Source organism: Rissa tridactyla, chromosome 9 (assembly GCF_028500815.1).
Source record: "Rissa tridactyla isolate bRisTri1 chromosome 9, bRisTri1.patW.cur.20221130, whole genome shotgun sequence".
In the NCBI taxonomy this organism is placed as follows: Eukaryota; Metazoa; Chordata; class Aves; order Charadriiformes; family Laridae; genus Rissa; species Rissa tridactyla.
Window position 1 is genome coordinate 10,971,789 of NC_071474.1, and position 25,674 is coordinate 10,997,462.

A 25,674-nucleotide genomic window follows, 5' to 3' on the forward strand; every position below is an offset into this window, starting at 1 on the left:
ACGCCGGACGGAAGCCGGCGGGGGCCGCTGGGCGCGAGGACGCCGCCGTTGCCAGGCGACGGAGCGCTCCCTTAGTCACGGCGGCGGCGACGGGGAGCATGAGGGCGCCTCGGTGTCTGTGTGCGATTTGTACCTGCGGGTAAGCAGCCCCCGCGGGTCCCCGCTGTCTTCGGGGAGTGAGGCGAGAGTCGGGGGCCCCGGGAGGGCGTCCCCCCAGGAAGATGGCGGCGGCCCCCCCTCAGCACCGCCCTAAGGCCACCCCCACAAAAAAGCCCCTCATCTTATCCCTCTCCCGGGTGGCGCGGGCAACCCCATGGCTAGTATTTTTAGCAGTGGGGAGGCAGAAACTGGGTAACATTCCCATTTCAACAGTTTCTGGGTTCCCGTTTTTACTAAAAGGGGTCTTCTCGCTAAATGTGAAGTAGTATTTTTATCTTTAAATCAAGCAGGGGGAAAAGCAAATCTTAAATGCATTAACATAGGAAAGAATGGGGACAGTCTTTAAGAGCCACCTACACTTAACCTAGATCAGGCTTTTCCACGAAGCAGAGCCAAGGCTGCTGTGTGGAGAGAGCGAGCGAGAGGGAGAGACCACACCGAGGAACCCTCCGAAGAGTTCTGGCTAAATCAGCCTTGACAGAAACCTGGGCAAGCACAGCAAGGCTGGCATAAGAGAGTACAGCAGGCAATTTTTTTTGTTTAAAATTACTTTTACGGGTCTATAAGCAATATTATCGATGCCATAGGTAAAAAAATTCACAAGTCAGGTTTCCCAAAATCATAAGGGATTTAAACCTTGCAAAATTTAGGTATATGTTTATAGGTCTGGATTCAGTACTGTTAATACTTTCAATTTCTTCTCTACTTAAAAAAAACACAGAAAAATAATCATCCTAGGAGTCTCATCCTAGGAGTCAAAGATTCAGTCTTTAATATTAAAAAAAAAAGCCTAACAACTACATACAAGGAGATATATCTTAAGATCATGAGCGTGATCACCACCTATTGGAAGTACAGGGCCAACCCTGTGGCTGCAAACGCTCCATGAACTACAGGTTTCACGTTGAGGTTTGTATAGCATACGCACCCCTTATGTGTTTCTCTATGGGAAGTCCGTCTATCTGTTCATCAGCCCCCTTTTTTTTTTTTTTTTTTTTTTTTTTTTAATCTGTAGACAGGCATGTTCTTTTTGGCCAAGACTGTGGGTGTAGTTTGCCCCATAAATTTGTTTCAAAAGTCCTCAAAAGTCCTAGATTAATGAAGAGTTGGAACACATTGTTTTCACGATGAGACATCAGACCTGGCTCAGGCTCAACTATAAAGATGGTGAGATAACACAATCTCACAGCAGAAAATGAGGTTCAACTCAACTGAAAATTCTCAATTCAACAACCCAGTTTAATAATATGAATAATTGAATAAAACATGCACAAAACTTATGGTTTAAAATAAACATCGCTGAAGTTTTTACAGTCAATAAAATCTTAAGCCATTATTGGTTTAGGCAGCACATTGTGTTTGCTTCAGTGTAGCTATAGTGTGTTTGTTTTTAGGGGAAGACTGGTCTCTTGGCAGTGTTACCTGGATATCACAGTGCATACACATCTTAGAAGAGATTTCAAATTGAAGAAAAAGATATAATATTTTGTAGACCTTACCATTTAGCTATTTGCAGGAAAATTTGTGGACATATAATTGCTGTTTAATTTTAAATAATAAAATAGAAGGAAACAATTTTTCTTAGCTGTTCACAGAAGAAAAAAAAATAAGAAAAAATTTACAAGTACAGGGAAGGAAGGTCAGTAAGACAGAACTTTATTCTTCTTTCTCTTTACAGGGAAGTTAGAAGAGCCTCCAAAATTCCAGAATGACCTTTTTTTATGTTGTGATATACACAATTCACTCACTAAAGGCTCACATCTGAGTGCCAGTGTTCATACTTAGGGGCTGCAGTCTTGGGCTCTTAATCAAATAATTGTTGCAAGATTTTAAAGAATAGTTTGAATCAATTCCTTCTTATTAGACTGAATCACTCTATGTGCCTATTAGGTGATCTTTTTCGAAATCAACAAATAATTGTAATGCCAAAACCCACTAAAAGTGTACCCAGCGCTGATCATGCTCAAAGATCAGTTTGCAAATTAGGTCCAATGCTGGGGACTTCTCCATTTTTAATAATTGACATAATTTCTAGACTTTTGAGCTTAAGACGTTTGCGGTAGCATAAGATGCTACTAAGGCAGTATGATGATCATTGTCAAGCTGCTATGGTAGTTTGTAAGTTTGGTTGGAGGTTTTTTTTTTTAATAAACCATAAAAATGTTCTCAAAAGTGCATTGTACAGAGTAATGGCTGGATTCTGCATTGTTTGCTAAGATATTCCAGATTCATTTCTTATTATAGAAGTGGTATATTTTTAATGTGGAGAAACTATGAGCTAGTCTTACTTGGGATTGATCCATACTGAGAAGGAAATATTTTTATTTTTTTATTTCCCATAGATTCCAAATGCGTTAACTTAATGCAAGAGAAAATTACCCCCTGCTAGCAAGTACAGTCAGGCTTCAGATCACTGGCTCAATAGAAATGTCTAAGAGCAAATACAGGATGTTAAATCTGACCTCCAAAGTGAGAATAAAGCCTCTGAGGTAGATGAACTCTCTGCACTCAGGAATAGTGTTTGTCTACCATAAAAGATAATCACAGCATATAAAAGCATAGAAGTTTAGTTTCAAGATATAAAAATAAACTACTGCTTTATCTTTTTCTCAATCTGTCAGCCATTCCCCATTTATTGCACTTTTGTTATCATTATCGTAAAAATCTAGATTCCTGAATAAATTTAAGTTAAGAGGAAAGAGGAAGATTTCTCTAAAATATGGGCTATTTAAGCCTTCATACTGATCACATGTAAATACATGCAAAGCCCAAAAAACCTATTAAGTCTGTCAACACTAGGAAAGCAGATGACTCCCAAGAATACAGTGTCCATATGTAATTTCTGTCATTCAGACCATAGCCTGTGCACTAGCAGTTAAAAAACCAACAACTTTGAGGGGTTTTTTTGTTGTTTTGTTTTTAAAATAAGTAAGTTCTTTATGAAGAAAGCATTTGAACTATTGAAAACCATTAAACTTTTCTCATTATTAGTCCAGTTCTCTGAGAGGAAAATACTTTGTGGGAAAATTTCAACTGTCTTGCTATGCCATATGAAAAACCACTGTGTGTATGCCAGATCCTAAGTAAGTGAAATTCAGCATCATTCTGTTAAAATAATCAGACCAACAGCGTTTGGTACTAGAGAGTCTGTATACTGTCAATTTTATTTAGCTGAGATTCTTTTCAGACCTTATGCAAGCCACAAGATAGCCTCCCTTCAGCCGGGAAAGAATAATAATCCATCAAAGCAGACATCAGTCAGTCATGGGGGAAGGCATATTCTCACCAAATTCATTTGAATTATCACTAACTCTGGGGTGGAAGTTAAGATAACTACAAGTAACAAGTTTAAAATAATCAGTGACTCAAGGAGTTCTGGCCAAATTGTAAGCAACATATTTCATTTATCAGAGCTGTAATCTGTTTTATCCAATTGATGATTCTTAGCATCGTCTCTCTAAAGAGCAGTGATGTCCTATGTAATCATTTTTATACAGTTGTTATCTAAATGAAAAATTTTGGTTTAGCAATTGGACAACATCCAAAAATAGATTTATCGGTTAACCAAAAAAACCCCTAATCTCTTCTCCACATCAAATTCACATTTATATTAAGGTAACTTTACATTGCCTTTTAGGCCCATGGAAAGTTCTTTCACAGCACAGAGTAAGATGTAGGCTCTTCCTGAACAGTCTCATCTGAATACAATTAATTTTGTGCATAGTTAGAGGCTGTTCATTATTTCATATGCTAAAAATGACTGGGATCAAGGACATTTCTGATTCAGCAATGAATTCTAATGCAATTACAAAAACTTCTTTCCTTGGAGAGATACATTACATTACTTTCACCTCTGTGTTGAATCTACCAAGAACTACAGGCTTACTCTGCAAGTAATTATTTTTCTAGTATCTATTTCTGTTTATAGCATGACCATTTAGCAATGTGGGGGATATACTGACAATATTGCTTAGAAAATAGTGAGAGTTAAGCCTTTGAAGACTGGTGGTGATACCAGAATAGAAAAGATGTTTTGTTTGGTGGTTGGTCTTCTGGACTAGTTTATGGCAAACAGAATATTGTCAAAATGAAGGTTTTGTAGATGAATATTGTTTCAAACTCCTTTGAATTGTATGCCTAAAATATGTGAAGAACATTATAATTTGATCCCTTATATTTCAACTAGCTTTCAAAGGGTATACTCAATTGTTTTAGTTTCTGCTTATTTTTAGATGCTACATGACACATCATGTGCTGTTTATATTTACTGAAAAACATATTAGTAAGGTAAAAACTGAATTTCATGAAAAACATAGTGGCAGGCAAGCACTGTGCTGAGAAGTAGCACACACTCACCTCCTTGTTTTCTGACCACCTTTCCTGTCCTTTCCCGCCTCTTCCTTTTTTCCTTTCCCTGCTGAGTTCTGAATACATCTCAGTTGTTACTTGACTATCCCTTGACTTGACTGAAAAGGAGTAAGCACCTGAGGCATTGAAAGGATCTGGCTTCTTACAGCAAGAGCTGTACCCTTTTATCCTTCTTGTTCTTTAGTTATATTTGGGTTTAATGTACAGAATTTTACAAGATTCATTTATTTTAAAAATGATGCTTTATTTCTTATTATTTCCCTTTGCTTGTGTCTGAACCAATGTTGCAAGTTGTCAGCCACAAGTAGGAGGAGCACCTTTCATTATATATGTCCTTAAAGGAGATATTAAATAATAATTGCATGTCAGCCAAAATAAAATTTCAAAATTATGGTTGAAACAACTACCAGAGACATGTTATGCAAATTAGAAGGAATCTAACATTTTCTATATTGCTTTGAAAATCTTAACATGAACATTTTAATTTCATGTGTAATTTACACAAAATAACAAGGTCTAAGCAATAAATTGTCATGATATACCTCTTAACACCTTTTAACACAATGGTGTCATCAAAATAGGCATCCATGACAAGTAGGTGTAATTGAAATAAAACCTATTAAGAAAAGCAGATGTCAATACTTCTAGACATAGTTTTGGGATGGAGGATTTAGTCAGCCCTTGGGCGGGGGGTGAAATGGGGGGGAGTGGTTGAAAAGTCAGAAACGTCATGCAGAGCACAAGAAGTGCACATGAGATTGCACACCACTAAAATTTTACTCAAAAAGGGTTAATTGAGTTGCAGTGAAAACACGTGAGCAAAAGCGTAAAAAGACGAGAGATGAGGGAAAACAGTAAAAAAGGGACAATATGAGAATAGAAATGAAACATATTTATTTATTTTCTATAAGATAAGACTAGCAATATCATTAAAGATTAAAAAAAGAGAAAAAAGTGCATCTTGGTGGTAGCATCATTTAGAGGACTGAGATCAACTCCATCCATCCTTTGTATTCTGTACTAAGGACTAACTCGCATACTGATACTCTTTATTACTGTATTAGTGTACTGTGCTGTGGGACCTATGCCATCAGCACAATATTTTGTGGTTTTATCACTCAGAAAAGTTTTTAAACACAAGCTACTGACATTGTTCAGTATTCTCCCAGTAGATAGGGCATGGGTTTTCCCCTTAAATGAAACTATTCAAGATGATCTCATCTGATGTGTTTTACCCAGGCGCCATCGCTGCCCTCATAAACCCACAAGGATTTATGATAATGGACAACAGCCGTGCCTCACAACAGAGTATGTGGAAAAATACCCCAAGTATAGCAACATCTCTCCTCCCCGGAGCCTTAAGCCGAAACAAGAGTACCAAGTGCATCGTGGGAAAATGGAAGGAATTACAACATTTAAGTAAACATTTTGAAGCAATGTGTTTTACAATCACTCTGTAAAGCTTCTCACACTTTCTCATTTAAGGGGGGACTGAATGTTGTCTTGCAATCACTTTCAAAATGCAATTGTTGCATCCTTTACGCTTTTAGCATATTTAAAAGTATAAATTTTGCGTGTAGAAATACAGTTACCACAAAAAGGTCATAAAAAATAGCGAAGCACACATTTGAAAAGACTTGCATTCTTTAAAGCATCCTTTAACCTCTAGAGATAATCTAAAATTTTTGTCATTGTTTTGAGCCTGTTTTGGAAATCCAGGTCTCATAGATCCTGAAAAATCTGGCAAGCTGGGGAACTTTCTGTAATATGTGTGGAATTTGAGATAGTGGGAAAATGAAACCTTGAGAAAAAGGAACAGGGATTTATTTTTTTAATCAGACAGTTCAAAATTATTTTGAGTTTGAAGAAAGCCAACTGTAAAGGGGTTCAGTAGGTCTGTCCTGTCAGTGCACAGAGTCTGATGTTAAGCTTACAAAATTAAAGAGCATCTTTCGAAAAATTAGAAAAAGGCATCACATTCATTATTAATAATGTGACAGGAGCATAAACTTTTATGTTTTCCATTTTTGCTTTTCTTTTAAGCTATAAGAGCAACAGGTGAAACTTCTTTATTTGTTTATAAAAAAACAAAAGGGACATACATAGAAAGGCTAAATGCTCTTCTGCAAGATTGCTTGTGTACTGCATATACTGTTTAAACACCTACATATGTAATATACACCTTTTTAATGTAATGTACCAATATAAAACCATTGAAATGCTGTTTCTGATTATATTCCATTCTCCTCATGCAATTAGTAAATGCTGTCACTTGTTGTAGTTTGATTTCTGCTTTCTGGATCATTTCTTTGTAAAATCACAGCAACTATTTCTAGTCTCCTTTCAGGCATTTTAAAGAATATTTTTAAACTGGGAATGACACTCAGAGTATTGAAAAAGTTGCTTCACCAGCTACCTTTGAATAAAGGCTCTATCACACATCAGAGACCCTAGATTTATGTACTGCGGTTTTCCTTCTGCCTTGCTATCCCTCTAACATATGTTATCAGATAGATTTTTTAGCATAAACATTATAAGTTGCTGTTTTTCCATATAAAGGAAAAAATATAAAAGAGACTCCATCAGAAAAAAAAGTTTTTTAACCAGAGTTTCCTTTTTCCCCAATTCAGATCTGATTATTTACCATATGATATTGTGAAGCGTCCTTTTCGAATACAAGAAGAACATAAACCAAAGACGGGAGAGATAGAACTGGGAACCACATACCAGAAAGATTATAATGCTCATAAAATACAACCAGTGACATTAGTAAGACCTCTAGAGAGAAAACACACTACAGGAGGAAAACTGGATACCATACCAACCTATCAAGGTAATAATATATGCTGCCTTTAGAAAGAGGAATAAGCAAGATGAAGGTAGTATTCCAAATTATCTATATTAGAAACTGGATTTCTTAGTTTGGGCCAGAGAGTAAGACATACTAGAAAGCAGGTGATAATGCCATAAGATGTTTAGCACTCCACTTGTTTAGAGGTGACATTTATTGTTTCTAAACAAAAAGCCTTCTCTAAGGTTTTCCTGGCTAGAAGGAGAGAAATTCTAACATACACTTGGTTAGGATATCTCAGGCAAAAATTGTTTGCAATTAAAGTGCCAGTGTATCTTTCAGATGGTTTTAGCTCATGTAACACATTTTTCCACAGACTAGGTCAAAAGTTGATTTTAGATTTCTTTCTTTTGTACTGTATAGCTTGCATATCATCCTAGTAATGATCTGGTTTGACACAAATTATTCGATTATGATGGTCAGCATAAAGACAGTAAATCCCCTTTTAAGTTTTTTTGGCAAGCGACCTTGATATATTTATACAAGTAGAAAATGTTATACATAAACTGTGTTAATGAATTTATTATGTGTACTGCATTGTAGCCCCAGTGAACAATAAGTAGAAATAAATTATGAGATATAATCTACTAGAGTAATGAAAGTCAGTGCGTTCCTGGTGATGTGTGCCAGTGATATCAAAAAGATAGCTGAAATAACGAAAATCAGATACAGCTATTGAAACAGGAAGTTAGAATGCTTGGTGCAAAATGAGCAGAGGGGAGAGCGCAGTGACAGAAAGAGTTGGAAGGATAAAATTTGGGAAAAAAGGCTCTTCAAAAAAACCCCAGACATATTTCTCTAGCTTCTTTAGGCTTAGGCCTATGCTAGATAGAAATGCATTTATATAAATACATTATATTTATTGATTGTAAATAATTTAAAAGGAAATTTAAGTATTTCTATTTAGCCTACACGTAAGTAGTAAGCTAGCAAATAATGAATAATTTAGGCTTGTCTCAGCATACAACTAAGATAGCATGCAATTGCTTCACTTAAAATGTATTCAGCAGTTCAACAGGGAGTGAGGATCAAGGAGTGAAAAAACACTGAAGCTGAAATACAGTGATTGCAAGACAACAAATTGATTTCAATTGCCTGTGAAGAAGTTTAGACTGGACAATAAGTTTTGTAACTATAGCAGAAGGGTCTATTACTAAAAAACCCAGAAGCAACGAAAAAAAGATCCCAACAAGCTTTAAGATGATGTAATGTTGATATGGAAATTATGAGAGAGAATTCTCCCAATCAGTAGTGAACATGACCCATTGACCTATGGGGTTCCTTTCAATCTTTTATATTTGCATAAACTTCTAAGTAAAATGTAAGCTATTGTATACGGCTATTTTCTGTATAGAACGCACACTAAATATGTGCATGCAATATTCACTTTTCCCTTGAGGAAACAGTCAAAATACGGCATCATGTACAATTTTTTTGTCTGTTTTTGTCACACCAATAATAGAAGACAGTTTTGTCATATCACAAACATGCAAATAACATTATCATTCTCGCTTACATCCATTTTCTTTGTTTTGCAAGATTTAATACCAGAAGAATTTGGCTTACTTTTAAAGGAATGGTCTTAAGTAATAACACTTGTATGGTGAAGTTTTGTTTTTGCCTTAAAGATGACTATAGGTCATGGGAAGTTCAAAGAAGGGAAACTAGTAAGGTGGAGCATATGTACCACCCACCTACAGCAAAGTTTGGAAACGCTACTACATTTCAAGATGACTTTGTTCCTAGGGAACTGAATCCCAGACAAAGTTTTAAACCTCCTTGTGTAGCCAAGCTTTCAGATGTGCCTTTCGATGGTGCTACTAGCCATCGCACTTCTTATATTGCTCATCAACTGGAACCAAAATTCATAAGATCAAAAGAAGAGTACAAGCCAAGCAACCAACCCTTTGAAGATCTCACAACCCATCGGAATGATTTTAAAGGGCTACCTGGGCAACTTCCAAAAAGCTGCAAGCCTGAAAATGCAAAAGTAGGATCCAATGTTCATTTTAATGGAGTCACTGAATTCCAGGATCGTTTTCAGCCATGGTTGGTCTCCTTGCGTGAGGTCCGCAAAACAAAAGAGTACGTTCCACCCCCAGGCAACATGGATTTTAACTCCACAAGCCATCTTGATTACGTTAAGCATGAGATTTCTCCTGCTGTCCCCATAAGACCAGTTTCTAATGGAAGAAGAACCAATGCCCCTTTTCAAGGGACTACTACTACAAAAGAAGACTTTAAAGCTTGGGGCAGCTGTCGGCAAGAGATAATTAAAAAGCAACAAGAAATTCCAAAACCCACAGGAAAATTTTATGATTTAACTACCTTCAGATCTCATTACATACCACATCAGATCATTCCAGCTCAAAGTTTCAAACCTGCACGTGCTATAGTTCTTAATTCAGCTCCTTTTCAAGGTGAAACTATGTATGGCATAGAATATACTCCAAAGAAACAAGAGATCTGCCCAGCAAATTATCCATCTCCTCCAGGTTATGTCTATGTAAACACAGATTCTCATGGTCACAAATTCTTCCGCCAGCTTACTCCAGAATTTTCTGAGTCAAATATTAATCCTATTCCAAAGGAAGTAGCTGTTGTGTCATAATACTTAAATGCAGTATTTCAATTGCCCTGGTGAAATAATTGGAATCCTACTTGTTAATTTTTTCCTTAAATAAGACTGAAAGCAAATTAAATAATGCCAATTCTGATTTTAAAAGCATTTAAAGTAATAGCTTGAAGAACAACCAAAGCAAAACCAGGTTTATTGCAAGGCTAATAAAGATTTGCCAATTTTTGTAGGAATAATGCATCTTACATGGCATCTATTATTTTTTTGATTGTGCATTCTAGTTTCCTTGACTTCCTAGATTTCATTATGCTCCCTCTCAAGCATGTGTGTTGTACATTTAATTCTCAGATTTCCTGCAAATCAAATGATTGTATTTGTGAAACAGCAAGTATCTTTTGATCATAACTCCTTTTTCATAGTAAGCAAATAATGCTATAATAATCTAAATAATTAGCTCATCAGTCCAGTTTTTAATCTCAGCAATACTTTGAGTAATCTGGTAAAAAGATCTTTTTCTTTATGTTTTGCTACCCAAGTCATAAGTTAGCATCCCATGACACCTAGGCATTTCTGAAAACCTGGTTTTAGCTTTAGTCATCATTACTTTTCCTTCATTCAGATCTGAGGAGAGTATAAAGGTCACACTGTAATTTCTGATAGCAATTAACAAGAAGTAACCTTGCACTTTTTCTGCACACATACTTGAAATCACTCAGGCATAAAAACCAGGTCATTAGACTCTGTTTCCTAATATCCCTGATAGTGCTTTTTCAGCCTTATTTCCAAAGGAAACAAAGCTGATGGAAGAGCGTTTCCTCCAAAGGAAACAAAGCTTTGGACACACTGACACACCAAGTGTGTGTCCTCCCCACCGGAGTAATTTTTAAACCCGGTATGCAAATTCAATCAAAATTCACAACAAGATTTCACAGATGATTGTTTTTTTTGGAGTTTCTAAGGTAGATGGTGAGGAAGAGAGAATCAGGCTCAAAAAGTTAACATCCATCCACTGCAGGTTTTGATCCTGCTATCTGATTTTTAAAGCTAAACAGCCTGTTTTCACTGCCAAAGTGCAGAGGCAGTCTGAGGGGGGAAAATGGCAGAAAACTATGAAAGTGTATATACAGATAACAGAAAAAAAACTCTGTTAAGAAATGTCAGCCAAGATGCAGAAATCTCTAGGCAGCCTGTCTTCAGTCCCACTGCTCTTCAAAGAATTACTTGTTACAAATACACAGGAAACAAATTTTTTATAGAAATTGTGCACGCAATGATTATGCTTTCTATATGAGATATTTAGTATTTTCTTTGTGTATCTTTACCTGATTTTGGGAAATCTAGATGAACTGATTTCAGTCCAATTATGCTCATGATTTAAGCAAGTCCCAATAAATAGTTTTATGATTAACAGTATTATCATGTTCTATCACAGTACTGCACTATGATTTTTTTTCACTATTGTGTGTCTTATACACATTGGTATAGGGCAGTCATTTGGGTTCTGAAGAATTATGTGTTTATACTTCATAAATCAAATCACCAATAAAAGGACTAAGATCAGTGATGGAAACACGTTGAAAGCTGGAACTGGATCATATGCAAGGAAGAAAGCTGAACTGACCATATTAGCTGTTCATAAAAGCATGGCATGAGAGCGCTCCAGACGGTATTACAGCATCAGTTACTTCTAGGTAATTTTTGTCTTTGTATGGTGTTTTTTGTAATATGACTTACTCTGTTAATGAAACAACAACTCAATTAAACTTTTCTCTCTGAAAATTATTCACATCCCCAGCTGGTAAAGATGTTTTGAATTGGGTATGAGCAAGGGCAATGTAAAGCTGTGATAGCCTAAAAGCAGGACAGGAAAAAGTCCAATTCATTGTTATCCTTCTAGACTACAGAAGAAAACCAACTACAAACACCCTTTTCTTTGTGACACTTGAGTCATTCTCTGGCCGCAGCTGAGGAATCAAAGTCAAAACTTTGCGCAGTTACACCTACCCAAGTCCATATCCTGTACACAATCTTGGTACCTCATGAGAAGTTTACAGAAGCTCCTAATATCCTCCAGCTCTCTTTCCTAGGGAGGAAGAAAACTCATTAAGAAATGCAATCTCAATCCATTAAGTTATGAGTGCCCGCATGTTCTGCTGAAAATGGCTGCTCCTCTGGGTCTGTGAGTGAGCCCAGATGCTTTTTGTAATTTTCACAGCTTTTTTTTCTAGTTCTTACATCACTTTTTCCCCCCCATTAAGATATGGGAAGTCATTTGCTGCCACCTACCAGCACAGTACAAAAATTTTTGAGAAGTGGAGGGCATATTCAGATACATTTAACAGTTCCTCTGCAGATGTGTTTGAAGACTTTTTAGTGTGGAAGGGGTATATTCCCTTTCATTTTGCCCTTCCTGTTTTCCCCCAAGTTTAATCATGAAAGAGAGAAGCCTTTATTACATTACAGTTGAAAGGGCCACACCCTACTGATGGTGCTTCCAGGAAAAGCATAGAATGATATTGTAAACCTTCAGACACTAGTCAGTACTTGAGGTCAACTTTTTCATCAGCAACATACTCTTGAAAAGCAGACAAAATGAACAGCAGGCTGGAAACCTAATATTTCTCAAAATAACAGCTGTTAAAAGAGCATTTTATGATGTCATGCTAAACCAAGATGTAAAAGCAGAAAAGTTACTCATGGATTCAATTGCTATTCTAAATGTGCTTTTCATTCACTATGCTATACAGCATGCTCCACAGAACTGCTGTACACAATCTTTTTTTTTTTTTTTTAAGAACAAGAAAGAATGCATTGGTGACACAAAAAGAAAATTAAATAGACCCATGCGCCTTTGCCAGTGTTGCCATCTAGGGTAACTGTGAAACACCACCGTTTCATTGTTAGACCTTTATTTTCAATTTAATTTTTTTTTTAAAGCTTTTCTTGTTCATATTATTTATGAGACTCTTCTTTCTGAAGACACGTATTGGATATTCTGAAACAAGTGTTTTTCACGTAGCTATTGCCATCACCCACTAAATATAAAACATAGATCTGTTCTGTTGGGTCTAAATGAACTCTGCTTGGTGCAGTACATGAAGGCCTGGCAAAGAAATGCAACTTTATTCCACCTTTTTACAGAATCGCAATTCTAGATTTCAATGAGTCAGACCTGACTTATTTGGATTTTGGCAAATTCTCTTCCTCACTTTTTCAGTCGGATTACATCTATGTTGCCTCTTAATAGCAGCACAAAACAGATTATAATGAAGCTGAGAATCTGTCTGATAAGCTGTCGAAAATAAGAACTAATCTTAGCTTCAAAAAAATCCCAGAATTATGGACATAGTAGGTTGACAAAATAGCACTTGGAATGAAAGCATAGCTACCATGAAAATCACGGTAATAAACAATCTCTGGGTAATCACGGTGTTGAATAATCAAACTAGACTTTATTTCAGAAATATCAAAACTACGTTCAAAAAAAGCTAAGTATTAGACATCTTCAGTTACTGGAGAAGCAATAAAATAATCTACAGAGGAATGTCATGCCAATTGCAATAACAAACATTTACAGCACCGCTTCTGTATAGCATGCATACTTAACCAAAGACAAAATTAAAGCAAAAAATGCTATGTGTTAACATTTGAAAACTTTAAATATAAAGGAAGAACATGAATAAGAAATTTTCGTAATAAGAAAAAATATATGTCCAAAAATCTTTATTAAACACTGTACAAAACAAAATATTGCACTTTTAAATCAGACAATAAATATCTACAAAAGTATCTTACAAATGTTTTCTTTTAATTTAAAAAACTGCTTAAACAATCAAGACCCATTGCTGATTAAAAAGGTAATGATCAGGAATATCCTCTCCTTGCAGTCAGCCCTGGACACAATAGTCCACATTAAAGATTTTTCTATACAGTAGTGCTAATCTAATTTTCAGTGATGCAAACCCATTGTGCAGGAATGCTGTTTCTGAAACTGTTCTTACAGCATACCCACTAATTAGCATGTCACGTACTTCAGTAATGTACCACAAGATCCAAGTCAATACAAGCATTCAGGCCTCCAACATATGCAGTAGTTCGGAAACTACAAAAGAAAAAAAAAATACCTATCTGCTGCCTCCCCTGGGGTTCTCCCTGTTTAAAGCCCTAATGAGACATAATCTGCAATATGGCAAATAATTTACTTGGGAATGTCCTAATCAGACAATTGCAAAAGACTCAAATGGTTAATGGCAATGACGAAAAGCCACCTTGATGGAAAACTGCTCAAAATAGCTTTCTTGCACTTGTCTACCTTCATAATGAATAATTCTTCCTTGGACCTTTTTCCCCATTAACGAGGGGAAAAAATATTTATTCAAGACAGAAAATCTGACAGCTGCATTTGGCCAGTTATTGGCTCTCCATTTGACTTGATGTGCAAGAGAACAGTGCTCACAAAAGTTTCATTCACAGCTCTGACAAGGAAGCCTTGTGTCTAATTTAAAATCAGTAGAAAAGTCTAATCATGCCAGAACTTCAGTTGTACTTCACTGACTGGAGCAGAATAGAAACAATGGTAAATGACATCTCATTTATTCAAAACAGATCTATTGCTGTTTTGAAAATTGTACTGGCATCTGCAATGTCTTTTACTGCATACACATAAATACAAGCATGAAAAATGGCATGTACTTCTGTGTATCCACCTGACAGCTAATATCAGTAAAACACATCCTGGGAGATCGACCCTTAAGCTCAAGGTGTTTATGAAAATGAAGTCGCTGCCAAAAATGTTACAGCTACAAGCCACAGCTTCTATAAATTTAAAAATGGTGTTAAATTTGATAAAACAATAAAACCAAAACCTAGGGGCCAATAGTTGCTGCATTTCAAAATTCTTCAAAGGATTTTGTGACTTTGTTTTTCTCATAAGTTAAAGACAAGACGCACTACCTAGTGCTTTTAGATAATGCTTTTTCCCCTGATAAAATTATAATGTGATGGCCTGTAAAATTTTACAGATGATATGCCACAATATTATCTTCCCAATCCAGACAGGAAAATGTTTAGAACAGTAAAGTTCAATTGCAAAGAGTGGATAATAAAAGTTCCCAGAAAAAATACCCTGTCCAGCATATCAGTCTGCAATACTGTTTTCTCATTAGCCCCGTGTTTCCATATAACTGTTATGACTAATGCCTTATTTACAAGTATATAGTCTGAGCAGGCTAATTTAATGAACCTCTCTTCTCATCTCTTCACTGCAGCATCGTGAACTTTCCATAGAAGAGTTACATTTCTTGACATGATTGACAACATCTTTGTTTGTAGATGTCTATCAAGCATAACTTTAGTTGCTTTACAAATGTACAGTAGTGAGTTGTATCCTTGCATTCGCCTTCTGAAAAATATATTTAAACATTAAAAGGCTTTATAATGGACAAAAGATAAATAGTAGAACTTATCATCGTAATTGTAAACAACTGATGGATTCCTCGTAGCTTTGTAATTATTTTACTTTACATTTCTGGCAACAGTGGATTCAAAGCTAAACTAGGTCACAAATAAGAGGTGTGATCTCACTACATTCATTACTTATTGTCCGTTTCAGAAAACTACCCCATTTTTCAGGAATTAACAGCTTGCTCAGAGACTTATGAGTCACAACTGGCACAGTCATGGAGAGAAGTTTGCATAAAACAACTTCCTAAATATCCTGTTTCTAAAAGTGCTTTTGAGGCTTTAATATCAAACTGGCCTACTCATAGAGAAAAATAATCCCAGGATTACGAAGTGCTCCTTGGAGAGGATAGTTTTACCTTTGATATACAATCAAATGCTTGTAGAATCATTAGTGTACAACTGTGAGTCACTTTCTAATATAACTGCTACAAACTATAACTATGCTCATATATAAATAAACATTTACATACTGCCACAGGATGTGACATTGCAGTGTTGCCAGGTCACTGGTCTCTTCCTCCATGCGCAATACTGATCGGCCACAGGTTTGTTATTCTTTCCGTGTACACAGTACACTCGTCTTGACTGAAATCCACTCCCACAGTCCACACTGCAAGGCCTCCAAGGGCCTGTCCGCCAGTAGACATCACATGCCTCTGAAGAACAGTTTCTTCTGACGGGAGACCTGGGCGGGGGGGGAATAAATGGCAGTTAAATATTTACTTTTGTGCTAAACCCTTATTCACAGAACAATAGAACCAATGTTGGAAGGCAGTTCTGGAGACTGATTTGTCCATGCCCCCTGCTTATAGCACAGTAAACTACACCAGGTTGCACAAGACCATCTCTGTTTGTGTCTTGAACATCTCCAAGAATGGAGACTCCACAACCTTTCTGGATAACCTCTTCCAGTGTTTGAGAATCCTCACAGCAAAAGAAGGCGGGTTTATATTTAAGTTGAATTTCCTGTGTTTCATTCTGTGTCCATTGATCATGCCTCACTCATGAGGAAAGAGAAGACAAGGCCCTGTTTCTTTAAACCAATTCCTTAATCCTGGAATAGAAAAAATGTTTTACTTTTAGGAAAACTTAACTGACCCTGAAATGTTGCATTCTGGATGCGGCAAGTGCTTCATGCATAACTTCCATCCTGAACACAAGTAATATTTCTATGCTGACACTGAACATCCTCAAACATTTAAAGCTGCCAAAGTGAAATCCTGGCTTTTAGTAGTAAATGGAAGTTTCACCATGTATTTCAGTGGAGCCAAAATTTTGTTGTGTGTGCAGCAAAAATGCTTTAAATTGCTCATAATTCAGACGCACTTCTAGAGCAAAAAATACAAAGAGCCGGGTTCAGTAATTGAGAAACACAGTTTCAGTTCCTGTGTATGTACTTCTTAGCCATTTATTCCCTGCTTTTCATTGCCCTACCTACACACCTGGTATGGAACAGTTTTGTGCTCCCAGACCCTCACATTCACATTTAATTTGTCTTTAATTCAGCCTTTTTGACATTATGGTGTTTTATAGAGACTGCCATCCATCCATGTGCTATAGCATAGTCCCAAGCAAATCTGGTTAAGATTCTGTGGAGATGTATAGCCTGTACTTTTCATATTGAAAGGAGATGTTTGAAGACAGTAAAATAAATTAACAGAATTCTTACAAAGAACGTGTACCTTGAAGTAAAAAGTCACACCTTCTCAACCACTCTGTTTTTACATACCTCATACGTACCTCGGCAATACATACTGAGAGGCAGAATGAGATCTATTTATGCAGAGAAGTACACCTGATTTCAGTAATCATAAACTAGTAAACCAATTTACACAGTCCACAAAATAAGGCCCAGGAAAACTCTTATTTTATAAAATTTGGGCAGCAGTAGACCAGAATGAGACGTAATATCAGAAGAGACCCAGTTCAGCAGTAATAAGAAAAAGTTGTGGCAGATCACTCCAATTTCTACTTTCTTTTTGGGAATCAAAATTCTCTCTATTTCCAGTTTTGCCATTAGCACAGTGGCGGACTGATCAAATCCATTACCCTCCTTGGGTTCCTGAATTCATCCAGCATATACAAAGAGATGACTGTCATCACCTTCTTTCCTTGTGTTTAATACATAAGAATTTGCATATTTATGCTGCATCGACAATCTTGTATTGGCCAATTTAATCATCTAAAGAATCTAACTTGTACTTCTTCAAACTGTATACCTCTTTCTTTCATCACAAGAAGAGTTTGGCACAAAAGATCCATTACGAAGTTGACATATAAAGTGACGATGCTGTAAATCTACAGGGCGGCCTACACAGCGACCAGAACACTAAAAAGTGAGAGAAAAAGGTGAGGGGAAAGAAAAAGAAACAACCAAGTTAAAAACAACAGAATCACCCTTCTAGGCAGTTACCCAGTTAAACAACCCAGCCATAATTCTTGATGTGTACTTCTACTTCTTCAACCCTGTCACACCTCCGTTCAGATAAGGCCTAGATATTTTGGATTCTCTGTGTCAGATACTGACTTTCCTACTTATTCTTAAAGCTGAATCCATTGGCTATGATCTCATCATTTCACATCTCAAGTGCTAAAACATTCTTTCTGTAGCCCTGACCATCACAAGCTTGCCTTGCTAATACCCATGTAAGGCAAGAGGCAACAGTAATTCTCTGAAGTCATTACTTTGTTCACTGAATAGTAAATATTGTGTTAATAATTATCAAAATCACATCAAAATGAACTTAAGTTTACTGCACAAATGAAGAAACAGAAAACATAAGAAAGTCAAGTTCTGTGTATTAAATATTGTGGCATCTGCTTTTGAAGCACATTCATATATCTTTCTTCGGGGACTTCCCAAGCACAGCTATGCAAACTGCGTTCTTAGAAGACTGCAAGAAAAGCAATATACTAGCTTAAAAACTGAGTACATAGTAACGGATCAGCTTATAAAATATGCTGAAACTAATACTCAGGTTTCAGATCACGTTTTCAACAAATATAAGTAGCTCAGACATCACCAAATGAAAAAATCCGGGATTTGTAATTCACTGCTCTGAAAGGTAATTACAACTAGTGCCACATCGCTCTTCCTTTATGCAAGAATAGATGTTCAGCCAATGGTATGATGACACTGATACGCTTTTATAATATAAGTATTTTCTGGACAAACTCTAACTTACCTGTCCTTTTGTCTGTATTGTCCTCCCTGTACACAAATGACCCAAACAGGGTTTCCTTCCCGCAGGCCGATCCCTGTGCGGACAAGCGTCCGGAAGCAGTGTCAGCACACTGCCCTTGCCTTTCACTTGTTGACAAGTCACTTGTCGATAGCGAAATCCATTGCCACAAGATGCAGAGCACTCAGACCACAGACTCGTTACCCACCTACAGGATGAGAGACAAATTTATAGCAACTCTGAAAGCATTGCAAACTTGCTGGTAGTTTGGAGCGATCTGTTTGCAACTGAAAATCAACAGAACCTCACATTGCAAGTTTTAGATGTGAGAAAAGGTTAAGTGAGATCGTACAAATTTGGTTAACTGATGACTTCTAAGATAACTGTGATTCAATATATGCTAACAGAGGTTACAGTGCTTGTTACCTAAAAGGTTATATTAGGTAAACCCTGCTGGATTTAACATTTCCGAAGGAAGGACAGCTCACTTTTCTGTAATGAATGGTACTGATTTAATTACTGCTAAGGTGACAGGTGTCATAACTCATCCGAATTTATTACATCAAGATCTTGCTAGATAATGGCTCAAACAGAACATGTTATTTATTTGTTAGAAGTTGCAAAGGTTTAGTCTGTCTTGGCAGCTAGGAACAATTCTGGGGAAGCAGCAGGTGGTAATACAATTTATTTGACTCGATCTTTTCATAAATCTAGGCTAGAAGTACAGAATGGGACTTTATGTGTAGAACAACTGTGATAACAGGAAAAATATCCTATTCTCTTTAGCAATTATTTCATTTTCTTACAGTCAAACAGTTTATATCCATTCAAGGAAGACTAATCTTTTACAGTCTGGACTCTTGTGTTTTTCTCCCTTTTAAAGCACAAGTACTTTTGCAAACGTTCAGTGCAGCACCTGCACAGCAAGTCAGCAAGACCCAGATTTGGCAAACACTTAAAGCACAAGTTAAGTAAGTGCTTAAACCCTTATATGTGCTTAACATTACTTCTGTGCTGTGCTAGAGAGAAGTGATTAAACACATGCAAAGCACTTTTAAATAACAAGGGCCCATGACGCTGACCGTATATCTAAAGCCTTGGTAATTCTATGGATACTTTCTAAAGGGTTGCCTTGGGATGAGAAGATCGTGCAGAAATCAGTAAGTGGGGAAATGGAAAGGGAAGTCTGAAAATTTTTCTCTTCCCTCCCAGGTCAGAGAAGGGGGAGAGGTTGGAGGCACTAGGAACCAGACACAGGGTTATTTTCCAGACACCTGGGATGCTCTTCCTCTATAGGAAGTGTGGAGTACTTCATAAAAAAACCAATTTGTATGTTAGCATACATGTATAATTCAGGGTAGAGTTAATTAGGTTAGTATACACACAATTCCCTTCTACTGGTAAATACATAAAACCAAATTAAAAGTAAAATAAATCTAAGCATTTTAATAAGAAAGAATTTAGGTCCCAGTCCATTTAGCCATATGAAATAGCTGATTGGGTTATGTGTGAATACTCTGAGTCCAGTGATAATCAGATGGGTAAGTCATGCACTGCAGGCCACTGAAAAGGCCTGACCTTGCTCCAGGGAGCACCAGGCCCTCTCGTATCCTCCTAACTCTGCCATCTGCTCTGAATGGCTGGCTTTTAAGAGGGAAACCTGCAACTCTGTGTGTTTCAAATTGTTAGTTCTATTTCAGTATTTTTCCACTGGCAAAAAGTTTGCTTGTTATGGGCTGGCCACAGTTCAGACTCACAATTTAAGATGATCTGGTTTTTTGGCTGCTAATAATGCAATATAAACAAATTTCTCCTGATATTTATCTGTTGCTATGTTTTCCCTATTTTGAACTGAGTTTAGAACATACTGGCAAGATGCACTCCCACAACGTCAGCTAAGGTCTTAACACTTCTCTCCAAACTTTTTCCAGCAAGGGACAACTCCAAAATGCGTGCATGACTTTTCATCCCTCATGGTTTTTTACATTGCTAACAGTGATGGCCAATCCTTTTAAGCAACGGAAAGCACTTGTTTTGAGGATGCCTGTGGGATTTCCTGCTAAAAACCTAGAGCAACGCCTTGTTGTGCTGGAGTGCTCAGCACAACTCAAGAAGGCTAGAGGTAAGGCTTTGGCTTTTGGAATCAGATGTTGTGGTCTACTTGCCTGCGATATAAAATTTTTCTGTCCCGAGATCACAAGGTGCTCCAGTTGATGCAGCCAGAAAATTGGCAGGGAAGCACACGCAAGGAGCGTGACACTGTGGTGAAGGGCATTAGAGGCAAATGAGGCATTCCACAGTAAACATCCTACTCGGAGCTCTGCTGGCACGGAAGGAGAGGAGGTGAACACATATTCCACTCACGAGTATCCTGGCTGCTCTAAACATAACGAGTTTTCTCTCCGGGCATTGGCACAGATTCCACAAAACGAGCACATCAGGGTGTCTCAGAGAGACCTCCAGCTTAGCTTTCAAGGTGTTGGTGTGGCAGCAGCAAGACTTGCTGCAGAGCACGGAGACTTGCACAGGACCTCGTTTACTCAGTTGAATCAAGCACTCTCCTACTTACTTGTGATCCATTTCCACATCTCTTACACTTTAGGGTTCAAGATAAAATAACCCCCACACTTCAGACTCAGGATATAAACACAGAAACCGTTTCAGGAGGTTGCAAGAACATGTTAATACACATAGAGCATAAGGAAACAGAGTAGAAAGGAGTTTACCTGGCAGGGCAGTCATCTGTGTTGCACGACTGGTAAATAATTGCTGGCTTTGGCAGTTCTCTGCATAATGATTCATTTACTTTCTGTTTCTCCGCATTCATGCACTGCAGTCTTCTGGAGCGGGTTCCTGAATTCCCGCAGCTAGCAGAGCAAGTACTCCACTCAGCAAATTCCCATTTGTAATCTAAGAAATGCAATTGAAAGTAGCATGAGAGAGGTGCTATACATAGCTGTGTCACATTTTAATTGACCTGGCAGCATTTTCCGTAAGCTAGATAAGCAAATATTTCAGCATTGTGAAAAGGGACCCATAAGCCAGACTCGAACTTGGTGGCGCTCAGCTTCCCACGTTCAGCCCTTACATACGAGCATGAAGTTCTCAGAAGGCAAATGGGATCAGCATATGTGCACATGAAGGACAGAACCTGTCTCACAGTAGGAACTGATGAACTTTTAAAACTTTCATAACATTTTTATACAATGAGCATTAAAAAGAGGAAACTGTAAATCAGGCTCTCTAGGTTTCCTGCTGTTCTACAGTAAGTTTATTCTGAAGAAAACTCATCTTACTCCAGACACTTCACATCATTTCAGGATTTAAGAGAATCCTGTACTGAACTATGGGAAAGTATTTAATGCATAAATAATTTGCCACTGAGGCGTCTGGCAAGATGAAAAGGAATTTGTTTTAAAGAGCATTTAATATTAAAACCCAATCACCTCTAACAATTACTACCTTCATATTTAGTCACAATTCCACACTTACCCCTTCCCCCGCATACTTTTTTTTTGACACTTGGTAAAAGATGAAGTACTATGCAATGTTGACAGATTTTTATGTGATCACAGAAGGAGTCAGATTTTTGTGTAATAACCAAGAATAATTGATAGCTACCAGCTGTGTCCACAGGCTCACTCTTCCAGCACATAATGAATTCTTTAACTTATTGTTTTTCAATGTTTCCTTATTACTTCTGGGTTTCTTAAAATAATACAAAAGGGCCTTTTTCAAAGTAGAAATAGTTAAATTTAGTGACTGCAACTATGATGGAGAGACTGTATTGTTTGTTTAACTAGGATGATACTGCTCAGAAGTGCCCTGAATATGCCTACTGTGCAAAAACCACCAGAGGAGATTTTGTAGCCTTACAAACGCACGGGTATTTCAGTGATGAAACATTTGCGTAAGCGACAATCAGAGTTAAAGCTCACAACTGGAAAACAGAATCTCCCCAAAATTCTCACCAGCCTGACTGGAAAGGGTACTGGACAACCAACAGGCAAGTCCAGCTAAAGACTACAGGTGGATAGTTTGATACCTGGCTAGACCTGTTCAGACCTTCTAACTTTAATGAGGTCTATATTAGGTACAAGGCCTGGATTTGTATTTTTTTTTAATAAACCCTGTTAGTATATTTTCTGATTCAGTTCATTAATATTTTGATTTACTTATGATTTTACAAATAAAAATTTTGATCATAGAGATGTTTCAGTAAAATTTTGTTGTAAGTGTAACTGACTCCACGAGCCCGTGCGTGGCAGAAGCTTTTTCACCCGTGAAAGCAATCCACTGGCAGGCACTGAGAACACACAGCCTGGGGGATTCGCCGGAGCTGATCTTACAGCTCGAGTCCTTTGCACATCAACAGCAAGCCGAATCATATTGATAGGATAGTAGTTAAATCACATGCAAAAACTTTCAATATCTTTGTCATATACCTGTTTTTAAACATGATTTGCATTCCCTGGGTGTTGACTGGTTAAAAATTTTTATTTTTTTTTTAAACTGTCAGATGGAGCTTGGTGTGTTGCTGCCAGACTCTTAGTAGGATCTAAGATCCCTCTTTTTTAAAGCCCAATTATAATGTAATTAATTTCGAAAGCACATTAAATGTTTACAAACTTTACACAATGTTTGCGGATACAGCCTATTGTCCTGCTGGTGCCTGTGTAAGATCCTTGCCAAATTAATCTATAATCCTCAATTGCACATTATGTAACCTACTAATCGAAGTGTAGTTCTGTGCAAGCGCATCACCTTGGAGAACATTACAAAAAGTTTCTGCAAACTTTACATTAAAATTGATGAGTGTGCAGTGTGCCCCAGCTACCATATCATTGTAATTAGATACTGGAATATAACAATTATATTAAAATTATTTTGATTATGATTAAGATATTTCCAAAGATGACCTCAAAGTCAGTTTTGTTTCAGTGTGGCGGGCTATCATGGCAGCAATTTGTATGATTTGTTGAAGAGGAAGTTGAGAAAACCTGCCTAATTTAAAACTCTTTAAGCAGCAAGACACTGAATCAGGCAACATTTTCCCAGCTTCTCAGCCACACAGGTAAGAAACAAGAATCCCCACATCATATTCGGATACACATTAATTCCCATATCCAACTCTGAGTATGGACATTGTCTATTGACTATTCATATATGTGAAGTTAAACATATGTATTCATGAATTACTTTCTATGTATAAAAGCAGGTTAAGTTTCAGGAAAGCCTTTACAGAGCAAAAGAAAATATTTTAAAATTTAAGAATTTGCCATATAATTTTCAACAAACCTTCCTTCTTGACATTTACCCAAACTGACATTGGTTTTGCACTAGCTGAAGTCCAACATTGGAATTGTCCAGCAAATTGACCAGAGTTGGTGTTCACCTCGAGGATACGACCCCCAACCAGGGTTCGGTATTCCAAGGTCTTAACTTGCTCAATTGGACTATCTCCGAAAAGCCAGTGAACTGTACTTCTATAGCCGGGCAGCACTGGGCAACCTAAAAATCAACAGCAGTTTAGCAGGTTTTTCTAAACATGTCGAAATGTTTGTGAATAAGTACGTGTGATTGTGTGGTTCTACATAAAAGACCTTACCAGTCTAAATAAAAACAATAGTACACATAAATCCACTGAAGTCCGAGCTATGGCCCAAAATCCTGACTGCCCCTTGAGGGTTATCAGTTGTGTGAGCTGATATAGACTTACGGTATTTCTTTATATTTTCCCTTTCAGTAAGTTATTACAAACTTAACTTTTATATGAAAAAAAGAGAGTGGGAACAAAGATTTCATTCCACACTCCACAACAGGTAAATAGATTTGTAATTAAGGAGTTTCTATCTGTTTTGGAAACACATTAACACATTAAACATTAAATAATTGCATTAAATGTCTTAAACGCATTAAATGAAATTGCTGCATTTTCACTCAACAGACATAAGCAGGGATGGAAACAGAGGTAATTCATTTAGACAGAAAAATAAAACCACATTTTTAGAGCCCAGCTGAATCCCCTCCCATTGTTTTCAAGCAAAGCTCAAAGAGAACTTATGCAGCTTCAGTCTCATGGTGCGTCACAGAGATGATGCCCAAAGGGTCACCATTTAAAATTATTTTTTGAAAAGCTGAATCAAAAATAATTGTGTTTCTTACTCTGAGGCTCCCTCCCTGGTAACAGAAAGCTGAGATATGCTCAGGAAATCCAGAAGGGGACCAAACCTGGGCTCTTAGGAACTACACTCACTTTCTCCATGAGGCCCTCTCTCCATTTTAATGAAATGAATAAATAATATAATTTAAATAATAAAGGAGAAAAGACAACATACCTATTCTTAGTGGATCTCCAGGCACCACACTGACATTTGTGCCAATTCCGGATGCCATTAGGACACGCTTTCTTCTGCTTCCCTTTGATAATAGAGTGTTATTCTCTATAAATCTTTGTTCTGTAACACAAAGCATGATCTCTTCTTAGGAAGAATTAAATCAAGACTCTAAAAAAAATTTGTGTCAAAACATCCAACATGCTAGTTATGAAGCAGAAGGATAATAGCACTTTGGAATTCTTTAGGATCAACTTCATTTATGCACTTAAATTGTCTAACAAATATACTTCAGATATGTAAACAGGGAAGCACAGAAATTATTTATAATGTTTATGCAATTTTCTAAATTAATCAAATTTATTGAATTTTATTTATTAGAAAAATAAGCCTGTAACACAGTGTAAAAACAAGATTTACAGGATGTATGATATATTTCCTATTTGTCATGACAATGTTATTTATTATTCCATTACCAGTCATTCACATACAGAAATTTTAAGAAAAATAATTCTCTCAATGGAATCAGGCCAATTCCTCTGTTCCATTAGATGGAATTATGACAAAGTGCTACAACAGAAAAAAGAAGAAAATCTTTTAAAATCTCATTATGCATAGAGATAGCATAACACATGCAGAATCATATGCCTGTCACTATAGCAACTCCTCCTTTTTATCATATGCCAGACAGAATAACTGCCAAAAACGTGGGCAATCTGTCAGTGACACAGGGTTCTC

General features: G+C 37.0%; 2 protein-coding genes across 6 annotated transcripts in view; one reads left to right on the plus strand and one right to left on the minus strand.

Annotated features, from left to right (window-relative positions):
* Positions 1-9: 9 nt before the first annotated feature.
* On the plus strand, positions 10-11,704 carry SAXO2 (stabilizer of axonemal microtubules 2). The gene is made up of 4 exons (XM_054213697.1): positions 10-139; positions 5,767-5,946; positions 7,158-7,360; positions 9,007-11,704. The coding sequence occupies exons 1-4, from the start codon at positions 99-101 to the stop codon at positions 9,987-9,989; spliced, it is 1,407 nt and encodes a 468-aa protein (XP_054069672.1). The 5' UTR covers positions 10-98; the 3' UTR covers positions 9,990-11,704.
* A 1,612-nt stretch (positions 11,705-13,316) lies between these two features.
* Positions 13,317-25,674, minus strand: part of ADAMTSL3 (ADAMTS like 3) — a 205,567-nt gene continuing 193,209 nt past the window's right edge. For all 5 annotated transcript variants that reach the window (XM_054213630.1, XM_054213629.1, XM_054213632.1 and 2 more), the window contains 7 exons: positions 24,940-25,059; positions 23,900-24,112; positions 21,328-21,511; positions 18,605-18,809; positions 17,639-17,748; positions 15,890-16,104; positions 13,317-15,357 (listed from right to left, as the gene is read on the minus strand). In XM_054213630.1, coding sequence (XP_054069605.1) covers positions 15,248-15,357; positions 15,890-16,104; positions 17,639-17,748; positions 18,605-18,809; positions 21,328-21,511; positions 23,900-24,112; positions 24,940-25,059 — 1,157 coding nt within the window. In that variant the 3' untranslated portion in view covers positions 13,317-15,247. The remainder of the gene's footprint in view (positions 15,358-15,889; positions 16,105-17,638; positions 17,749-18,604; positions 18,810-21,327; positions 21,512-23,899; positions 24,113-24,939; positions 25,060-25,674) is intronic.

Bases quoted from the DNA above. Each gene is read 5' to 3' on its own strand.
- SAXO2 (XM_054213697.1), top strand. From the start codon at position 99: ATGAGGGCGCCTCGGTGTCTGTGTGCGATTTGTACCTGCGG. The intron at 5,947-7,157 runs GTAAACATTTTG...TCCCCAATTCAG, and splicing joins GAAGGAATTACAACATTTAA to ATCTGATTATTTACCATATG. The intron at 7,361-9,006 runs GTAATAATATAT...TTTGCCTTAAAG, and splicing joins TACCATACCAACCTATCAAG to ATGACTATAGGTCATGGGAA.